The 19,571-nt window shown below is 33.2% G+C and overlaps 3 protein-coding genes across 5 annotated transcripts in view; 2 read left to right on the top strand and 1 right to left on the bottom strand.

Moving 5' to 3' along the window:
- The first annotated feature begins 522 nt into the window (after positions 1-522).
- Positions 523-7,416, top strand: LOC119836582. Its single transcript, XM_038361964.1, has 5 exons — positions 523-1,232; positions 2,041-2,151; positions 3,735-3,822; positions 6,742-6,874; positions 7,203-7,416. The coding sequence occupies exons 1-5, from the start codon at positions 523-525 to the stop codon at positions 7,409-7,411; spliced, it is 1,251 nt and encodes a 416-aa protein (XP_038217892.1). The 3' UTR covers positions 7,412-7,416.
- Positions 7,417-8,965: 1,549 nt separating this feature from the next.
- Positions 8,966-9,971, bottom strand: LOC119836761 (D-erythronate dehydrogenase-like). The gene has a single exon (XM_038362214.1). It carries the CDS (start codon positions 9,969-9,971, stop codon positions 9,006-9,008), a length of 966 nt encoding a protein of 321 aa, XP_038218142.1. The 3' UTR covers positions 8,966-9,005.
- Positions 9,972-12,679: 2,708 nt separating this feature from the next.
- Positions 12,680-19,571, top strand: part of LOC119836738 (nuclear pore glycoprotein p62-like) — a 9,798-nt gene continuing 2,906 nt past the window's right edge. The window contains exons 1-10 of one of the 3 annotated variants that reach the window (XM_038362183.1): positions 12,680-12,892; positions 13,087-13,137; positions 14,168-14,266; positions 14,587-14,693; positions 14,965-15,049; positions 15,275-15,402; positions 15,862-15,988; positions 16,970-18,061; positions 18,528-18,615; positions 19,123-19,288. In XM_038362183.1, the coding sequence (XP_038218111.1) occupies positions 12,826-12,892; positions 13,087-13,137; positions 14,168-14,266; positions 14,587-14,693; positions 14,965-15,049; positions 15,275-15,402; positions 15,862-15,988; positions 16,970-18,061; positions 18,528-18,615; positions 19,123-19,288 (2,010 nt within the window). In that variant the 5' untranslated portion in view covers positions 12,680-12,825. Of the gene's footprint in view, positions 12,893-13,086; positions 13,138-14,167; positions 14,267-14,574; positions 14,694-14,964; positions 15,050-15,274; positions 15,403-15,861; positions 15,989-16,969; positions 18,062-18,527; positions 18,616-19,122; positions 19,289-19,571 lie in introns of all 3 variants that reach the window. The other 2 variants (XM_038362182.1, XM_038362184.1) reach the window with 2 other exon arrangements.

The following is a 19,571-nucleotide window of genomic DNA, read 5'->3' as shown; positions in this document are numbered from 1 at the left end:
AAGCAAAGCCGCGGTCGGAAAGCTAGTTAAAAATAAGCTAATGGTACTGGTAATTACTTAAAACTTAATGAATGTTGCATTCACTAGTTGAATTCAATGATGTACATATATAGTATGCCTTATTAAACATATGACATAAAATAACCAGTTAAGGTCTGAAATTTGCAGTAGTAGAATATAACATAAATTTATTTTCTAAGTTTCGATAAAAATATTCTGCATACTTTTATATTATTACTACAACTTCTATATCCTACTTCCGTTCGTTCATTTTTTGTAAATAAATATATACATATACATTCCTCCCATAAATGTTATTGTGACTTCGATATTACTTTTATTATAAAAATTAATGCCACCTCAAACGACCTAGGGTGCAACCTGACGGTTATTTACTCTTAAACGTCACCCAGAATTGAAATTGTCAATATTGAAACATTCATACAAGGTTTATTTTAATATTTAAGAATTGTATTTTAATAAAAATCTTTAAAAAAATTAACAAATGTAACACAAGTGTACATGGATGACGAGGAACAGTCATTACCTGATGCGGTAGACACAGAAAACAGTGTGGAATCTAACAAACACATATTAGAAAAACCGGTCACTCAGCAAGCTAATGATGCAGGGCCTTCAAGGAAAGTTATACTACCAGGGTCCATTTCACCACCGTCACCAGCACCAACACATGATTCAAAACTATATCTCACCAACTTAGGTATTTCTAAATCAGAACACTGCATCCGAAATGCAATAACAACTAAAGATGTCGCTAACGCACTCAAACTAACTTCCCTGAGTTTCGGACCGAACAAAGCAATCCCGGACATAAATTTCAAAGAACTGCACATACCAATTCTAGATAAAATGGAAAAAGAGGACAATTCGGCTACGCTTATCGAGTTAAAAAGATTTATGGCGTCTTGTTTCAAGCTGCATAAAGCCGGGCAAAGTGATGCGCCGGAAAGAACGAACATTCAAAATGTCCAAACAGCTATAAACACAATAACGAATGATCTGATTTTAAATATACCGAATGCGAGTTGCACTGGTAAAGTTCCGAATGAAGTCGCTGTGAATCCTCCGGTGGACAAACAATCGAAGGCAGAGAGAAAGAAGACCTCAGGAAGTATTTCCGATAGGTCTGAGTTTGGAGTGGCGCCTAGGGACTCCCTCTCCAGTATTGGATCAAATGTTTGTAGGATTTGCATGACAAGGGGACGTGAGAGGTTAGAAAGTTGGACAATAATGTTTGATATAAATTGGCTCCCAAAAGTTTTAAAGCTCTGTTTACGTGAAATTTCGAAGCATTTAAATTTTCTGCTTATTTCAAGTTTCAACAAATTAAATAGTGACAGTCCATTTAACGTAATAGCCGAATTTTCGACGGATCGAGAATGCAATTTCGTAATAATTTTACCTGTTAAATATATTTAAATTCGTATTTTTTAATTATAAAAGTATTTACATTTAAAAATACTAAGTGAGTTCTGATAATAAGATATTTTCCTATATTATTTAAAATTTCTATATATAACTTCGATTTCCATTGAATATCAATTTAATGTGATAGAAACGACGGGTTGCACCACAAATTTGTGTAATAGACTGGCCACTATATATAATACTAACTGTTCGCCCCGGCTTCGTCTATCATACATATATAGCTTATGTCACTCAATGAAATTGCAGATTTCTAATGGTGAAAAAATTTTTGAAATCGATCCAGTTGTTTTTGCGTAAAAACGTTACAAACGTACTAAAATACAAAAATAATAGCTAGCTTTATATCTATACCTTCTTTAATTTTCTGTGATAAATGGAGGATATTCAGTCTAAAAAATATTTTCATACAAAATAATTTGATTTCAAGTAGAAAACTGACCTGACTATCATTTAAACCAGGAGAGACCATAAGATTGTAAATATTTCTCACATACTTTAAAAATTTAACTCTCGAATGCACTATGAATTCCATAACTAAAAAGGATACATTGTATGAACAATATCCAATTGTTGATCCCATCTCGTATATAGGTTAATATCACCCTGCAACTGCAAGGGTTCGCTGGCGAACGTACATTTGTCTTGTTTGGAGCGCTGGTTGAATCAAGTGGGCAGGAATCATTGCGAGCTGTGCGGATTCAGGTATTTCTACTGTTTCTAGAATGTTCTTAATTAGTTGAACACGCAGTCGATGATTGTTATTTTTAGTGGAACAGTTTTTTTATTATGTAATCCATTATTATTAAACGTAGCAATTTAAGGATTCGTTTTTCTTATGGTCACTTGCGCAATCTAGATTAGATTATGACCAGTTTTAATGCATTTTATGCTTAGTATTTTCTTGCGTTTGATTTTACGCGAGTATTATATATTTAGAAATTAAAGGCTTTTAAACGGATTTTAAACGCGATTTATTCATTATATTATTACTCCGACGTCTCCCCGTGTTTACCGTTTAAAAGTCTTTAATTTCATTTTATACTTTATTATATTTACTTTATTCACAGATGGGACACCATAATTTTTTTACACATGCATTAGCATTATGTCTGCTCTAGTCTGTTTTACACCGACTCTAATAATGCTTGTTATTAATTTAAATGTAAGAAAAATAGAGTAATAAGTACATACTTATGTAGATCCAATTTAAAACCGAACGGCTGCGATTTAAAAATAATAATGCAAATATCGACGAATCTAGAAATATCTTCTTTATAGAAAAGAAGCAAATATTTTTACTCGGATAAGTCTATATTTCGTTAATAACTAATATACTAACGCTTAATTAAATACTAACATCATTACGGATGAATCACATCCCAACAAAAAACAAAGCAGACAGCGAGCACAATTTCACAATAATGGAACAAAGAAAATGTTAGTTAAAAATCGAAGCTCACTGGATCCGATATCTCGGTGAGCTAGATAAATCACATCGACTAATTACGAACAATCGAATCGAGTGGATTACGAGTACAAGAACGTGCATTGTGCACGTACGAGTATCCGAACTGGCTGGCGGGAAATCTGTTTTATTTTTATTATTACTTTTTTTATATGTATGAGTTGATTAATTAGGTATTGTTTTTTTTTTATTTAATATTTTTTACGATTACTAGATTTCTGACAGAATATAGGTTAATTTCAAACCTATGACACTAAATATATACATCGTTTAAAATTTAAATGTTAAAATAATATTTATTTCTTATAAAACAAATACACAATGTATACCTCATAAACCGCAATGACTGCACGCGTTAAGTTTAATACACGGACTTCTATTTACCTCTTAGGCTAAGAAACCTTTGCATTAAGTAAAAAAACATCTCCAAATAAACATATTTCGTTCCATATTTGAAACACAAACCGACACATCTATAGTCTATACACAAATATTTACAGATTTTAAAGGATTTTTGTATGTTTTTGTGTGCGTTGTTTAGTATAGACGTTACTTTATTTCTACATAGAGTTAAGAATGAGGGGAACCTCGTGACACAAACGCGTCTTTGCTTACTAAGACTGTACCCATTACAATACTTTTTTGTGAAGAAAATTAATATGTACATATTTTGAATTTGATACAAATTCCACCTTTTTGATTTAGCAGTGGATTTAAGCGCTTAAAGCACAGTATGCTCAAGGCGAATGTACGTTTAATTTAGTTTTACTATATTTCCATAAACCCGATATCCCATACATATATTTTTCGTCCATTCCAGCTACCCCGCGATACGGACGCCTCGTTACACCGTACTGCAAGCGCTACGACTGTGGTTCGGCAATCCGCGAAATAGAAGCCATTTACAGGTGACTCATTTTGCCCGTGTTGTGACCAGAGTTTTGAACGTATATTTCTAGAACGCATTTCAAATTTTTCGTCTTACTATGTGGGAGTATTTTAATTTCTTTCTTCATTTATAATGAAAATTGTAGTCTTTTAGACATGGATTTAAGATTTTACATGTAAATGTATATAATTATTTCAAAGAGACCTTATTTTGTTTTATATTCAAAGTCTATTATTCAAATGTAGACAATAAACATTTATGTTATCAATGTTCGTAGACAATCCCACATTTCAAATTCATTTAATTGCACTTCCAAGTTGTTATTCCAATTTCGAAGTTGCTTTTTTTAGAACGCAAATAAGTAAAGAATGGCTAAGGCTAAAATCATCGCTACCGTAATGCCCGGTCCATTTCGCTTCGCGTACCATTTGCGACCGGCGGACCGAAGGTGATTCGTCTTCACATTTTTGCCCGCACGCCAATTTTATTTTCCTATTTTTTTTTTTGTTACAATTTTTTCTGAACGATTCCAATCGGTCGACGGCTTTTAAAAGGCCATTTGCGTCGGTACGGTTTGTTTATTGCTCGGCCCATGTCACTTAAAATATATCGTCTTGAACACATATTACATATGCGTAAATCAATTTTAGACGTACCCCATATTTGTTTATTTCAAATGTTGACTGTTCATCTGTTTAACTATTAAATAGCCTGCAATTATAATTGTTCTAGTTAATATGGAGTGGCTCATCTTAAACCAATAGAAGTTTAGTATTACATAAGTAATAATGTATCATTGTAATTATTTATTAAAAAATTCAACTGTCAAGGACGAAATGATTCCAATTGCCTCGTTCATGTCTCACCGCCCCTTATATTATTATGTCTTCACTTCACGAGAGCATATTGACTCCGGCAGTTTACGCGTCAATGCCTCAGCCTATTCAGTAGGCATCTGCTTCATGTGATTTAAAAAACGAATGCCGACTGGTAATGTTGGCGCCAATTTTCTTGTCAAAATGGTTTTAATGTTGTTTTTCGATATTCGATTAGCTAGCTTCTTGCCAACTAGACGAGTTAATTTGTATACTTATGTATTTTTTATTGCATTTAAAATGAACGATAGGATGTAAATTCGACTCCAATAACTACCAATCTATATTTCTATATACGCGGGTTTGTCTACATACTACATAAAACTACAGTTTACGCCGAAAATAAATGAGGTAGAAAAAGGCAAATTGCCGCATAAATAGAAATCTTTTGTCTTCTCCTTCGTTGCTTATCCTTAAGTACTACATTCTGTATAAAATGTCAGTATAAATAGTAAATTTGAAGCTGAGGTGAAATTGGTTGTAGGAACGTACCCATTTGGCATTTGTATGTAAATTTTCCAAATGAAACGCGTCTTTGACGATACAGGGAGCAAATAATGCTTGTAGTGTTTCAATAGTGGCGCGATAAAGAAAGTGAATAATGCTGATTGGATCCAAATATATACTTTTCCATTGAGAGAGAAGTTAACAGCCCCTATCCTATTTAATTCTTTTGATGTCGAAAAGATTAGAAAGATCTTGTAGTAATTTATTGAATTGTTAACTAGGTGCGTGAATCTTGTTGAAAAATTACTCACACAGTTTTCGTCGCTTAGTCCTTGCTGCTCTGCGTAGCACCTAAGCCGCATTATTTTCTGATAATTTAGTTTCTTTATGTTTTTGTCGTAATCTTTTTTTTTTCTGTTTAGATGGAATTTTTTCGTTTAGTTAATCTTGCGCACTAGATAGTTATTTGTGTATCCATGGAACAATATTTGATGTACATTATTACTGCTGCTCTTATATTAGTGTATAAGTTGTTTGGAAACCAATAAAATAAAATAAGAAGTTAGTCGTCTACATGTACATTTTTATATACATGTAGTCAGCACAGGGCTACTTCAGGTTCGCACACACAAAGCAATTTATGTCCTATAGAGTTTAGCATATTACACATTTCAATCCCCTATTTCACCCCCTTCTAGATTTAATATCAACAACGTAAAATTTCATAGCCATAAAGTTTACCTGTATTTTGTATAGAGTTATATATTAATTGACTTTTTGCCAATGTGGTTCATCAATAAACTCTCAATCATAGGTTCATGTAACTTTTTATAAGTATATTGTAAGCAAATTATGCAAATATAGTGCTGTTGATTTTATAGAAAAACTTTTAAAGCTATAGTTATAGGTCGTAGGGTGGGTATATATATGAGTTGAGAATGGTGAGAATAATAATAATAATTTAATTTAAATTAAAATTATGTAGTTATTGTACATGGACCAAAGGAACTCGGGTCTAATGGCGGATCATTATTAATAAGTTTAACAAATGACAAGTCATTACTCAGTCGACGATATATCAATGTTTGACCGTAAGATGGCGCTGTCACAAGATGGCGCCCGGTTTGACATGACACGACGCTCATATTGGATTTCCGTCTTGTCACATATTGAATTACTTAAGGTTCCGCACTCTCGCCTCGAAAACGAAATTATTCCAGTATTTCGTAAGACCGTAATTTGTCTTAGTAAACCTCTTTGGAATGGAAGCGACCTTAATGAGAAATTGTTTATTAAATCAATCTTGCAGAGCATTGTCTGGATTGTGGGGTTTTTGTGTTGAATTTTTTACTGTTCATGAACTAAAAATCCACGTGGGATGCAGGAACTATTTTTTTTAAGATTTAGTATATGATGAATAAATAACAGTAGACCTACCAACTACAAACCGTTTCAACAATGCATTTCAAATAATTAAAAAATAAAATAATATAAATTAAAAGAAAATAAATACATTTAATCATTTTTAAATTACCCTTAATATTACGATGTTATATATTGCATAATCATAGTATATTGTATTTAACTCTATTAACGATAATATATTGTGTTTTCAGTCGGATTGTCTTATATTCTGGCTTCTATCTACTGTAACGGCCGGGTTGCTTGCCGTATGCATCGTTGGTACACAGTATTTTGTTATGGAGGGAAATAAATTTGGTAAGCTCGATGCTGCTAGAAAAGACGAAGGTGTGTTGCTATCTTTTATTTTTATTTTTTAGTAGGGATTCGGTCATTTTATTTTCACCTATATGGACGAATTTGTCACAATGAAAAATTCCCGGTGGGCCTAGAGCATATGATTTTCTTCTTATTATTTTCACTTTGTAATTATTAACTATTTCAATAAATATCAAATATTATGAAATGATAAAAATAGGTTTAAATTTATTTTTTTATCACTTTGAGTAAGTAACTGATAGGCAATTAATTTTTTGCCAAGGTACCCGTATAATCCAGTAAGTAAATGATGGACAGATTTAACGTATTAAAATAGTCCACCTACATTTTGTTACAGGCATATCTCATCGGATCACGGAGACCGCCATGGATTTCTTCATGGCTATCGTACTCTGTGGTTACTCTGTCACGGTCTATTTGCTTTGGAAGGACCATTACGTCATGTGGAATAGATGGCGGCGCGCAAACGTCAATGTCAGATTGCTTCTGTCACCCGACGCGAATCCCGTTCCGTTCGTTCCAAGACCTAGATATAATGTTGTTTGAGAATTGTTCTTTGATTAAAATGTTGTATTATTTTTTATTTAATGGAAGCGCCTTTCCGCCCCGACCTTATCCAATTGTACTTAGCGCCATCCGTAGTTCGCATTGAGGGTACATCCGAAAGTTCTAATAACGCCCTTTGATCAAGCCATATATATAGTTTTCTTTCAACATATAGGTAAAATTGACTTAATATTATTTGTTCCTAGTAGTTAGTATATTCAGTTTCATGACTTTGCTATTTAACAACAAGATAAACATACAAAATTTATCTTGTACTATGAAACGACTATCTTTTGCGATCTGGCAACTAGAGCCACCGCGCCAACCGCTATATCCCGGAGCTGCAACTGCTAGTATTTCACCGTGAGAAGACTCCTATACCCATTTCTATATAGTTTCTATAATAAGTAAATTACTCTCAAAAAGTTGCCTATATTTTCTTACGAAATTGAATCTGCGTAATGTTAAATTTTATTAATGAATTCAGCGGTCATGTAGTATTGTAACAAACATTAGAATGATTATAAAGGCAAAAACAAAGCATAAAAAAGGATTTAAAGTATGTTATCATAGTAGTTATAATAATTAATCAATTCAGACAATAAAAAAACAAATATATTGTATTCTCAATTTGTACACATATTAAAACAAAATATACATAATGTTGCAAAATTACATAACAAGCTCTATAAATCGTCACTAAAATTACGAAACGTAATGAGTTTACTTATTAATAACTGATAATTGATATCAAGCAGAAGACTTTAGTTCTATCAGCACAAAAATTATAAAATTGTCCCACACACAGCTTATTCAAATGCCGCTTTCTTCAACGGTGTATGTAGTGGCACAGATAACATTACAGTATTATGTTATCTGTGATAATACTAGGTAGTAGGAAAAAGTATTTTTCAAAGTTTTTCACAGTTTACACCTCGTTAACATGCAACAGTCACTGCTATGATTCTCACTCACCTCCGTAGCTGGCAAAGCGCCAGTTTTTCTGCGATAATAAAATAAACCAACTCTATTTGTTTCCATACAAAGCTTCAAAACAGACACACAAATTACGATCGTTATTTTTTATTACCTTAAAGAAAGATGTTTACTATCCAAAACTTCAGTTATTCAAATATAGAAACAGAAAAATATACTTTGTTTGTTTAAAATAAAAAGGTGGTATACGCTGTTGTAAAGTGAATTAATATTCACGAGAGACTTATTAAAAAAAAAATAAAAACAGAAAGTTTATTTTTGCTATGATATATAAACTATGTCTTTGTTTAAAATTATAAAAATATGTGTATATGTAATGATGTGTAATAACAGCATAATATCTAAGCTGCGTAGGTATTTATAGGTATAAGTATTTTTCGCCATTCTTTTTAATTATTTATGCAATATGAAACTTTCATATAAATTTCACTTTGCCATAATATGCCTAGGATACAATAAACAAAATGGAACCAGAACTTTAATCATTTACTTTAATTTAATTTTTAGTTTTAAAGCGTTGAAAAATTTCTCATATACTTCAACTCTCACATAATTTAACGTGTATTAATCCATACAATGATGAAGGCTAACGTCACGTTTACATAGATTTATTAAATTTTAAATCATTCTGAATGTATAAGCGTACGATGTCTGCGTAATTCTCATCGACGGAGAAACCTAACTTCAATCCCCGAGTATTATCAAACAAACTTGGAAAACTGCTAACAAGACGCGAAATTAGCTCGTCACGTTCAAAACGCACCAACTGAGCTATCTTGTTACCGGCGACCTCACGCAACGCTTGTATCATTTCACGTACAGAAACACAGATTCCCGGTAAATTAATCACCCTCCATGGCCCCAAAACATCTTGAGATATCGTCGCTGCGTGTACAATATTCCTAACAACTGTGTACGGGCTGGATAACCAGAGTTTCAAGTCTTCGTCCACAGGGCATACCGCTTCTTCGCCGTTCAGAGGTTCACGAATGATACCACTTGCAAAACTTGTTACAGCCCTGTTAGCTGTACCCGCTCGTACACTCACCGTGGGCAATCTCACAACGCGAGTATCCACGAATCCTTTACGACCGTAATCATTCAGTAGCAATTCACACATAGCTTTGGCTATCCCATATGTTGATTGTGGAGTAGTCGCCGTTCCATCAGTGACTACGGGAGGAAGGTCCCCACCAAACGCTCCACAAGTGCTTGAAAACACAAAACGTATAGATGAAGATACATGACGTGCTCTTTCTACCAGCGCCCGTGTAGCATCGAAGTTAACCTTCAATCCATAGTCAAAATCTGCTTCAGCGTGTCCACTAACAACAGCGGCTAAATGGAACACGATATTTGTATCAGCAGTAATCACTTTATCTATAGCGCTTGGTTCAGTTAGATCAAGTGCAAGGCAGGTCACACGTTTATCATTCCTCTCTGGTGGGGGTAAACTATCTACTAACACCAATTTTGATACTTTGATTGGTGAATCGTCTTTTAATAAGACATCGGCGACTCGAGAGCCGATGAAGCCGGCAGCACCTGTAACCACAACGTTCATTGTGTTTAAACTGAATTCGGTAGCGCTTGAATAACTTATTTCACTTTAATTATGTAAATATTGATATGGATGTTTTATAACCCTTATGTCCATAACCTTATCAGTTGCGTATTCGTTATTGTTGATATTAAAATAAACACGAATACTACTATATAATGCCATTGTTTTGGAAGTATAAAATTTTTAAATAGATTTTAAATAGCGGCTTGGCCCGTGGTTCATATATAACCTATGTCATTCCGTCAAATTTCAGCTTTCAGGGTTGAACACTTTTTGAAATCGGTCCAGTGTTTTTTTTTTTGTGAAAACATTACAAACTTATATGTAAAACTTTCCTCTCTATATTAGTACCTACTTTTAGACAATTCGAAATCAATTTCCTCGTACAAAAATTTACTGGTAACGATATTTATCTAGTGTTCTAATTATCCTACTTATATTGTAAACGCGAAAGTTTGTAAGTATGGATGAATGTATGTATATATGGATGTTTGTTACTCTTTCACGCAAAAACTACTTAACCGATAACTGGAATAACACATAGGCAACTTATTATCCCGATATTCCTACGGGATACAGACTTACGCGGGTGAAACCGCGGGGCGGAGCTAGTAGTTTATATATGGCAGTTATTGTAGCAACCAGCTTCGACTTCTCTTGACTTACATCATGAATCTGATAAGGCATATACGTTCATTCTCTTCTACTTGAATTATACATTATGATGTATTGTTATCCGATCCAATCCAATCAGAGAAGGTAAACAACGTAAGGAAACCGAGATGTCCACGTGTGTCCATGCTGTAGGAATGAATAGTATTAGATAGATATAATAGTAGTAGTTATCATCATCACAACATAGTATATAACAAAGTTTCTTTCCGCCGTCTGTGTGTCTGTATGCTTAGATCTTTTTAAAAATCACGCAACAGATTTTGATGTAGTTTTTAATAGATAAAGTGATTCAAGAGACAGGCTTATGTGTATCACCGTCAGGCCATATATGTTCCCACTGTTGGGACACAGACCTACTATGAGGGTTATATATTATACGTATAACAACATAGAAAAAAAAGAGTTTATATTAAGCGTGTTTAACCGCGGGCAAAAATTAATATTAAATATTTGTTTAAAATTATTTTCGTAACGGGAAAATGTTAACTATTAATCTATGTATTATGAAGATTCTAAAGGGCTTTATAAAAACAATCCCACCACTCAATACGACTCAACGGACAGAAGAGCTTATAATTAAATTGGGCCAACGTTTCATCCGTTGATAGGTGACTAGACATCCTACGTTGGTGCATATTTATTCAAAAGCACCTATTTACTATACTGGTATAGTATTATGTTTTCTGTGATATATGTACGTATCCTGCTAATATTATAAATGCGAAAGTTTGTGGGGCTGGATGTGTGTATGTATTTGTTACTCTTTCACGCAAAAACTACTGAACCGATTGCAATGAAATTTGGCACATAGATAGCTCGACATCTGGAATAACACATAGGCAATTTTTTATCCCGATATATCTACGGGATACAGACTTACTCGGGTGAAACCGCGGGGCGCAGCTAGTAGTCTATATATAGATATTATATAGACTAGCCATCAGTATAGTACAGTCGTAGTTAAATAAATAAGTAAATAGTAGCGTGTGTAGTGTACGTAATTACGTTGCAGTTGATATTCGCTGTTATTAATAATTGTTATTTAAAACAAATTCATATCACATAGAACATTGATAAAGTTTCGTGATTGTTGACATTTAGATTTTTTTATCAAATGAAATACAAGGTTATATTGAATGTGGCTAAGCTAACAAGTCTTTACTTACATTTGTATTTTTATGTAACCGAGTACCTTGTATATAGTGTTTAATAAGCTTATTTAGAAAAAAATACGTATTGTGTATTATACAAGTATAATGATGTCATCATATTTTACGTCACGTGTGTAAAAAAAAATACTATATGTATAATTGATTGCACTACACACGACACTACATTCTATTTAAAACACCATATTATTATAAAAAAAGTCGTGTTTATAAATCGCCCGGATATGGATATTATATATATTATATATATATATATATATACAATTTTGACTTCAAAAAAAAAACTCCGTACCTGGGTGAAGTCGGAGTGCACAGCTAGTATTTTATAGATTATTACACTATAATTTGATTTCTTTTTCTTTGATCGGATCTAGTAAAATCGTGTCCTTAGTAAAATAAAATGTTTTTTTTTTATGAATTATACTTAGTTTAACATAACACTCTTAATATATTATGGATAGAAGTAATGTAATACGGAAATAAATAAATAAAAAAATGGAATAAGAATAGAAGCACCATAATTATTTCATATAAAACTATATTTGCCCGCGGCTTCGCATGCGTTAATTTCGGAGTAGTTTAATACGTGTTATTATAAATATAAACCTTCCTCTTGAATCAATCAGTCAATCTATCTATGAAAAAAACCGCATCAAAATCTGTTGCGTAGTTTTAATGATTTAATCATACATAGGGACAATTGGACAAAGCAAGCGACTTTGTTTTATACTATGTAGTGATGACAAAGTACTCTGTGGCTGTAATTCTAACAGACTTGTATCTGGATCATAAAAAATGATACTTATTAGTTTTGACAAATGTCACCATCAAAACATACAAATGTCAACTTCAACCCTCGTTCAAAGTCAAAAAAACGGCGCGTTGTTGACAGTAATTTTTGTGCGTTCTGTTATTACTTACTCATTTGTTTGTAATTTGTTTATTAGTAGAAGTATATTGTAATTGAAAAGCTGTTTCTAACGCGGTAATTGTAAAATTCAAGATATAAAATGAGTTTCACATTCGGCCAACCGACTACTACAGCGGGCGGCAGTTTTGGTACTTCTCCAGCGCAAGGTAATTTATTTTATAATTTTGTAATTCAATCTTATTTTTTCTCTTATTATTATATTTCTACCACCTTTATTTCTACATTTTTAACTAAAGTAGCCTTATTCAATGTCTTTCGTATAACCTACAAATTTATATCTTATATGATTTATTCTTTCTTATTTTCTGTTTTATTTTATATTCCTATTTACATATTCTAGGCTCGCTATTTGGAGGAGGAGATGCAACCAAAGCGTTTCAGTCGCCTACAGGTAAAGGAATAATAAATCATTATAAATAATAATCCTTTCAATGACCGAAGAAAGATTGCCAACAGATTATAAACACTTAGAATCAAACCTGTTGTTTTTGTACAAACAATAAACTGCTCGCTAAAAACTCATCAATTAATCATCAAAAGTTTATGTTATTTTATTTGAATAAAATAACATAAACTTTTGATGTTGATATTGAGTATAATAAAAGCTTTGTCTCAATAAGGCGCCATGGCAATGGCAGATACACATCCATACAGTTAATATAGAAATCTATGAATTGGTGATATTGCCATCAAGGGTCATCAAAACATCAAGGGTGCTTAGATCCCTTCATTTAATTAATATAGCCAATAGTTTATTAGTATGTTTGTTACCTTTTACCAACCATGGTTGCTTGGAATAGATAATTTCTAAGTGATAAGGCCGCTAAACAAATTATACACTGTCTTCTGCAATTTTATTATAATAATAATAATTATTATTATTGTTAAGTTTCCTTCCATGTACAATCTTGTTGAAGAGTTAAATAAATAAATATAATAATATAGTAATCCTTTCATACATTGGTTAGTGACATCACCACAGAATCTTAAATGAAATGAAATTCTTTATTGCTTATAAAACAAAGAAAAAACTGAACATAACATTTAGTAAGCAAAATGTGGCCTTATCGCTAGGTAGTGATCTCTACCAGGTAACCCTCTCTATAATAATATCTCTCTTAATATGACATCTCTATAAGGTAACAGGAAAAAAGAATATATAAAATAGTGGGTGAGCAAAAATAAGGCAATTAAGAAAATAATTTGAGGATAGCATGGTATTAAAATATATACATGTTATATACATACATAAATACATAATTTAACATATAAATATATATAAACAGAATTATAATAAGTTTAAATACATGAACAAAAATGAAATAACACAATAAAATACACATAACATATAACTACATACAAGGAATACATCGAATAATCTTAATATTGTCATTGCAATATAATTTTATTTGCTATTTCAGAGAATAAGGGTGGTCTGTTCGGGGGTGCAGCAACAAGTACACCAGCTTTCGGAAGCTTTGCTTTCGGTGCTAAGACTACAACCACTACATCTGGTTTGTGTATGTACCCTCTATTTTCCTAGATTGTTATATATTCACATAATGTTTTAAAGAGACATGTACAAATAATAAATAAAAAAACAAGGTTATTGAAAGAACACTAAAAAGATTTTGGCCAATAGTATGATTTAATTCAGTTATATTTGCGAGTTTCTAGACAGTTTCCAGAAATAGTGTCAACTATTCTGTGCTTGTTTCTTCTTGACTTAATAAATATCATTTTAAAAGAATGTTACCAATTAACAATATAGGTAAAAATAATAAAAGTAGATTATTTCAGTAAAGACAATATGTATTGTACATTTCAGTTTCTACTCCAGCTCAAAGCACACCAGCATTTGGTGGTAGCAAACCCTTAAACTTCAGTTTCTCGTCACCACCCAATCAAAACGTAGGCAGCCCAGCTTTTGGTCAACCAGCCAATCAGGTATTTAAACATTTTTACAAGTTTTAAATACGCAGTAGTTTAATAGATGTTATCCAGTATATAAGTGTATAATCTATGGATGTTATTATACATATAAATGTATGTAGTTTTAAAGATTTAAGCATACATAGGGACATGGATATGGATAAAGAAAGCGACTTTGTTTCGTACTATGTAGTGATTTCGTTGAAAATATTCTAAAATTCATTACATTCTCGATATCTCTTAATCTCAAGAGGCCTTCTAGTTACAAGTAATTATGAATTTACAGAATGCAGCCCAAAATTTGTCTTTCGGTGCCAACACACAAGCACAAAGCACTCCGGCTTTTGGTGCTGCGGCCACTACTACACAAGGTAATTTTCTTTTTTTTTTTAATTTTTAGTTTAATAGCATGCTTGCTTGCAATGCTTTATAAATGAGAAATTTTGAAAATAAAAAAATATTGGTAATCTCAATTTTTTTTCTGTTCAAAATTTCTCAGGTAATATTCTTAATAAATAAATAATTGTACATTACCATTAACCATTTGGGATGAGAAAATAAATAGATAAATGTTATTGTTAAAAACCCAATTTCAGCATCCAGCGGAATATCGTTTGGTACACCAGCAGCCACAACTGGTGCTGGTTTTGGCTTCGCTAAAACTACAGCATCCACGTTCAGTTTCAACACACCAACTTCGGGATTCTCTGCTCCACAACCAACTGTGAGTTAGCTTTAGTACACATTTATTAAGAATTTCTTTTTTTTTTCATGATAAAAGTGAATTGAAATTCTAGGGAAGCATGATCCATTGTAAACTAAGAAACTAATACGAAAAAAAATTTTCATTATATAATTCGATGCAACATAATATGTTAAGTGTGAAATAAGTAAAATAAGTGAAATAAGTGAAATAAGTGAAATAAAAAAATAAAAAAAAACTGACATTTGTCAAAGTGAATGCATTTTGCCTTAATCTATTAATCTATATTGAAAAAGAAAGCTATGTTTACTGCATGCATCGGCACTCAAGATCTGCTGAATTTGTTTTAATGAATTTGGGTTTGTTAGAATTGACTCGCTCAGATGTAGATAGTAAATCAAAAATAAAACTTGCTTATAAGAAGTCTCTCCGAGCAGAGCCGGGGCAAGCTACTAATGTAATATTTTTTCGTATTTTCAGGTAACAACAACACAAGCTACTCAAGGCACGCCTAACTTTGCTACTGGCTCAGCTTTCGGACAGAATGCCTTCGGGAATAAAAGTAGTTTTAGTTTCGGTGGTAGCACCGCAGCGGCTACTACTACTGGTAAGAGAGTAATGCTATTTTTTGTTCAAGTGTAATAATATTGCCAAAGTTTGCAAGCATGGATGGATGTATGGATGTTTCTTACTGTCTCACGTAAACAGCTTATTGTTCTCTATGAAATTTGGTACAGAGATGTACTAAAGTCTGGATTAACACATAGGATACTTTTAACCGCCGCAGATTACAGCTAGTGCAGATATAAAACTATATAATTTTCATAAGTATGTACTGAGTATAAAGTGCAGACTAATTAATTCTTATCGGGCAATGGCGTTTAGATTGTATCCTACTAATATTATAAACGCAAAAGTTTGTAAGAATGGATGGATGTATGTGTGTATGTATGGATGTTTGTTACTCTTTCACGCAAAAACTACTGAACCGATTACCATAAAATCTACCCAGATAGATAACTTGACAACTGGAAAAACACATAGGGAACTATTTATATCCGATATTCCTATGGGATGCAGACTTACGGGGGTGAAACCGTGGGGCGCAGCTAGTCTTTTATAAGTACTAATTCCAGTGTGGGAAAGAGATGGCGCTATACAATTCTATTCTACATAATACTACATAACTATATCGCTCTATTATTTACTTCCCACACTGTTACTGAATATACTATTTTATGACGTCACGGTGACCCCTCTGTTGGTTCTATTGATACTTGTTAAAATTATTGTTTAATAAAATAAAAATAAGTCTGATATGAAAAAAAAATACAATAGTATTGATGTATTTTTTTATTTATTTAGTTTGTAAGTCTACAGTGTATAAAGCAGTAGTTTCCCATGCTTGTCCCTAAATGTGCTTAGATCTTTAAAACTACACAGTAGATTTTGTTTTCGTTTTTTTTATAGATAGGGATTCAAGAGGAAGGTTTATGTGTACAATGACATCAATGAAATTACTCCGAATTTAAGTGAGAAGCCGCAGACAAAAGCTAGTTATTATCATAAAAAATCCATTTACTTTCAGCGCCAGCCTTCGGTACCACCAGCCAGCCTAGTTCACAAGCGAATGTATCATTCTTCGGCAAACCGCAAGCAACACAAAACCAAACCGGTTTCGGCTTAACACAGCAGCCAGCACAAACCCAGCAACAACAAAACACCGGTTTCGGTTTGACATCACAACCGCAGACTTCACAAAGCGGTTTTGGGTTGACCTCACAGCCCCAAACTGCGCTGAATACCGGTTTCGGTTTAACATCCCAGGCTCAAGCAACGCAAAATACCGGGTTTGGAATGACTTCACAGCCGCAAACAACACAGAATACCGGTTTTGGTTTGACTTCGCAACCGCAAACCACACAGAATACCGGTTTTGGTTTAACTTCCCAACCCCAACAAACAACTCAACCCAGTTTCGGGTTAACGTCACAGCCGCAAACGCAAAATACTGGTTTCGGAGTGACGTCACAAGCTCAAACCCCTGCATTCGGCGTTAAAACGACGCAAGCTACCGGTTTCAGTGCACAAACCGGTTTCACGAGTCAAGCATCCACCAGTTTAGGTTCAAATACTACCACTGCAGCTTTAGGAACTGCAACACCAAGTTTGGGCCAAGGTGCCCCAAATATAAATTTTGGGGGCACATCCACTGGTCTCACTTTAGGCACCAGCTCGGCGCCAAATTCAGGCAATACGGGGCTCAACTTAGGTACTAATACCTCTACAGGACTAAACCTAGGCGCCACTTCAACAGGACTAGGAACTAGTACCTCTGGTGGTCTGAATTTAGGCACAAGTACATCTAGTGGTCTGAATTTAGGCACAAGTACATCTAGTGGTCTGAATTTAGGCACAAGTACTTCTAGCGGTCTGAATTTAGGCACAAATACGTCTACGGGTCTTAATTTAGGCACAAGCACTTCTAGCGGTCTGAATTTAGGCACTACATCGTCTTCAGGGTTAAATCTAGGTACTACGACATCTACAGGACTCAATATAGGCACTAGTGCGTCTACAGGACTAGCTTTGGGCACTAGTGCTTCAGGAATAGGATTTAGTACTGCAACTACTGCCCTTGGTTTTGGGAAACCTAGTACTGCGGCTACGTCTGTTGTTTGTAAGTTATTATTGTTTTTTTTTTATTTTTCATTTTTATTCATTTATATTTTTTTATTACATACGTAATAGTAAAACCCCGCTAAGAAAATTCTACATTCAAAATTAAAGAATTTTTCTGAATATTTATAATTGATGGCAATTGTATTCTTTGCACAACTATCGTAATTAGATAATCTGTTATTGTCATATTATGACATCTGCAATGTTAATATTAACAAAATAAATTGGGCCTAAACAAGATTTTTTTTTATTAAATTATGAAGTGAATATCTTCATTAAATAATAGAAATTAGAAATAGAATTTATAAGATCCGTAAAACTTTTAGATATATTTCTTGAAAACTTACAGGCATTTCTCAATTTACCTTACTCATTTGAATTAAAGGTATTAAATCATAAGCTTTTTGTGTTGTTAAAAATATTGGAATCTGCGTCCAGATGAATTAAATATTTTCATATTTTAGCTACAACAACTCCATCTGGCATAACAGCTCTCGGCAAATCTACAGCTTCGACAATGCCATCTCTGGCTACCACCACTACCACTACCACGTAAGTGTTTACTTTTAAATTACCTATAATTTATTTTATAATATACAATTAACATAAGAAAAGAAATGTCATGTTCAAACAAATTTATTTATACATTTTTGAATTCATTCATACATTGACAACAGTGATTTTTTTTTTCATTTTGTGTATAAACATGGTACACATATAGCATTAGCAATCAGGTATCACACACATATATAACAGTTAAAGAATTTTTGAAATTGATCCAGTAATTACTGAGCCGGAGGCCAGTTAGCCCTTTTCCTCATCCTGCCCAGTCCATTCCTTCTTTCCAGGCGTTAATCTTTTTCTTATCTTTTTCCTCTTAAAAGCGGGCAAAGGCATCGTAGACGCACTATCTCTGCGAATTTTCATGGGCGGTGGTGATCGCTTACCATCAGGTGAACCACCAGCTCAGTTGCCAGCTATGACATAAAATCTTAGCGCATTCTTCGGCTTTTTTAGTATAGATTCATGTCTTTAAAAGGATGTTTTAATTAATTCCAGCACTGTAACAGCGCCCCCACAAGTTATATCCGCCATCACGTTCTCTCAACTAGAAGAGAACATAAACAAATGGACCCTTGAGTTGGAGGAACAAGAGAAGACATTTATCAATCAAGCGACTCAGATAAATGCTTGGGATCGGCTACTAATTGCTAACGGGGAGAAGGTAGACCATTTATTGCATTATTTTATAATTTTCGGTACTAAAAGAGAAAAATGTTTGAAGGTTTATATTACATCAAATGTCAACATTTCTGACCAATTTATTCCGAGATTAGGAGAATGAATTCACCGTGCTTGGGCGTTTTCCCGAGTTTCGACCTATTTGATCAAGTTAATATAGCAATAGCGTCAAAAGATATTAAACGCTTTTATTATTTATACTTAGTCTGGCCATAAATACTGTTACACTTAATTATAAAAAAATATTACATTTGAATTTCGAATCT

This window comes from Zerene cesonia, chromosome 25 (assembly GCF_012273895.1).
Source record: "Zerene cesonia ecotype Mississippi chromosome 25, Zerene_cesonia_1.1, whole genome shotgun sequence".
Taxonomy (NCBI): Eukaryota; Metazoa; Arthropoda; class Insecta; order Lepidoptera; family Pieridae; genus Zerene; species Zerene cesonia.
The sequence above is the reverse complement of the archived record's forward strand: the minus strand, read 5'-3'. Positions and strand labels throughout refer to the sequence as shown.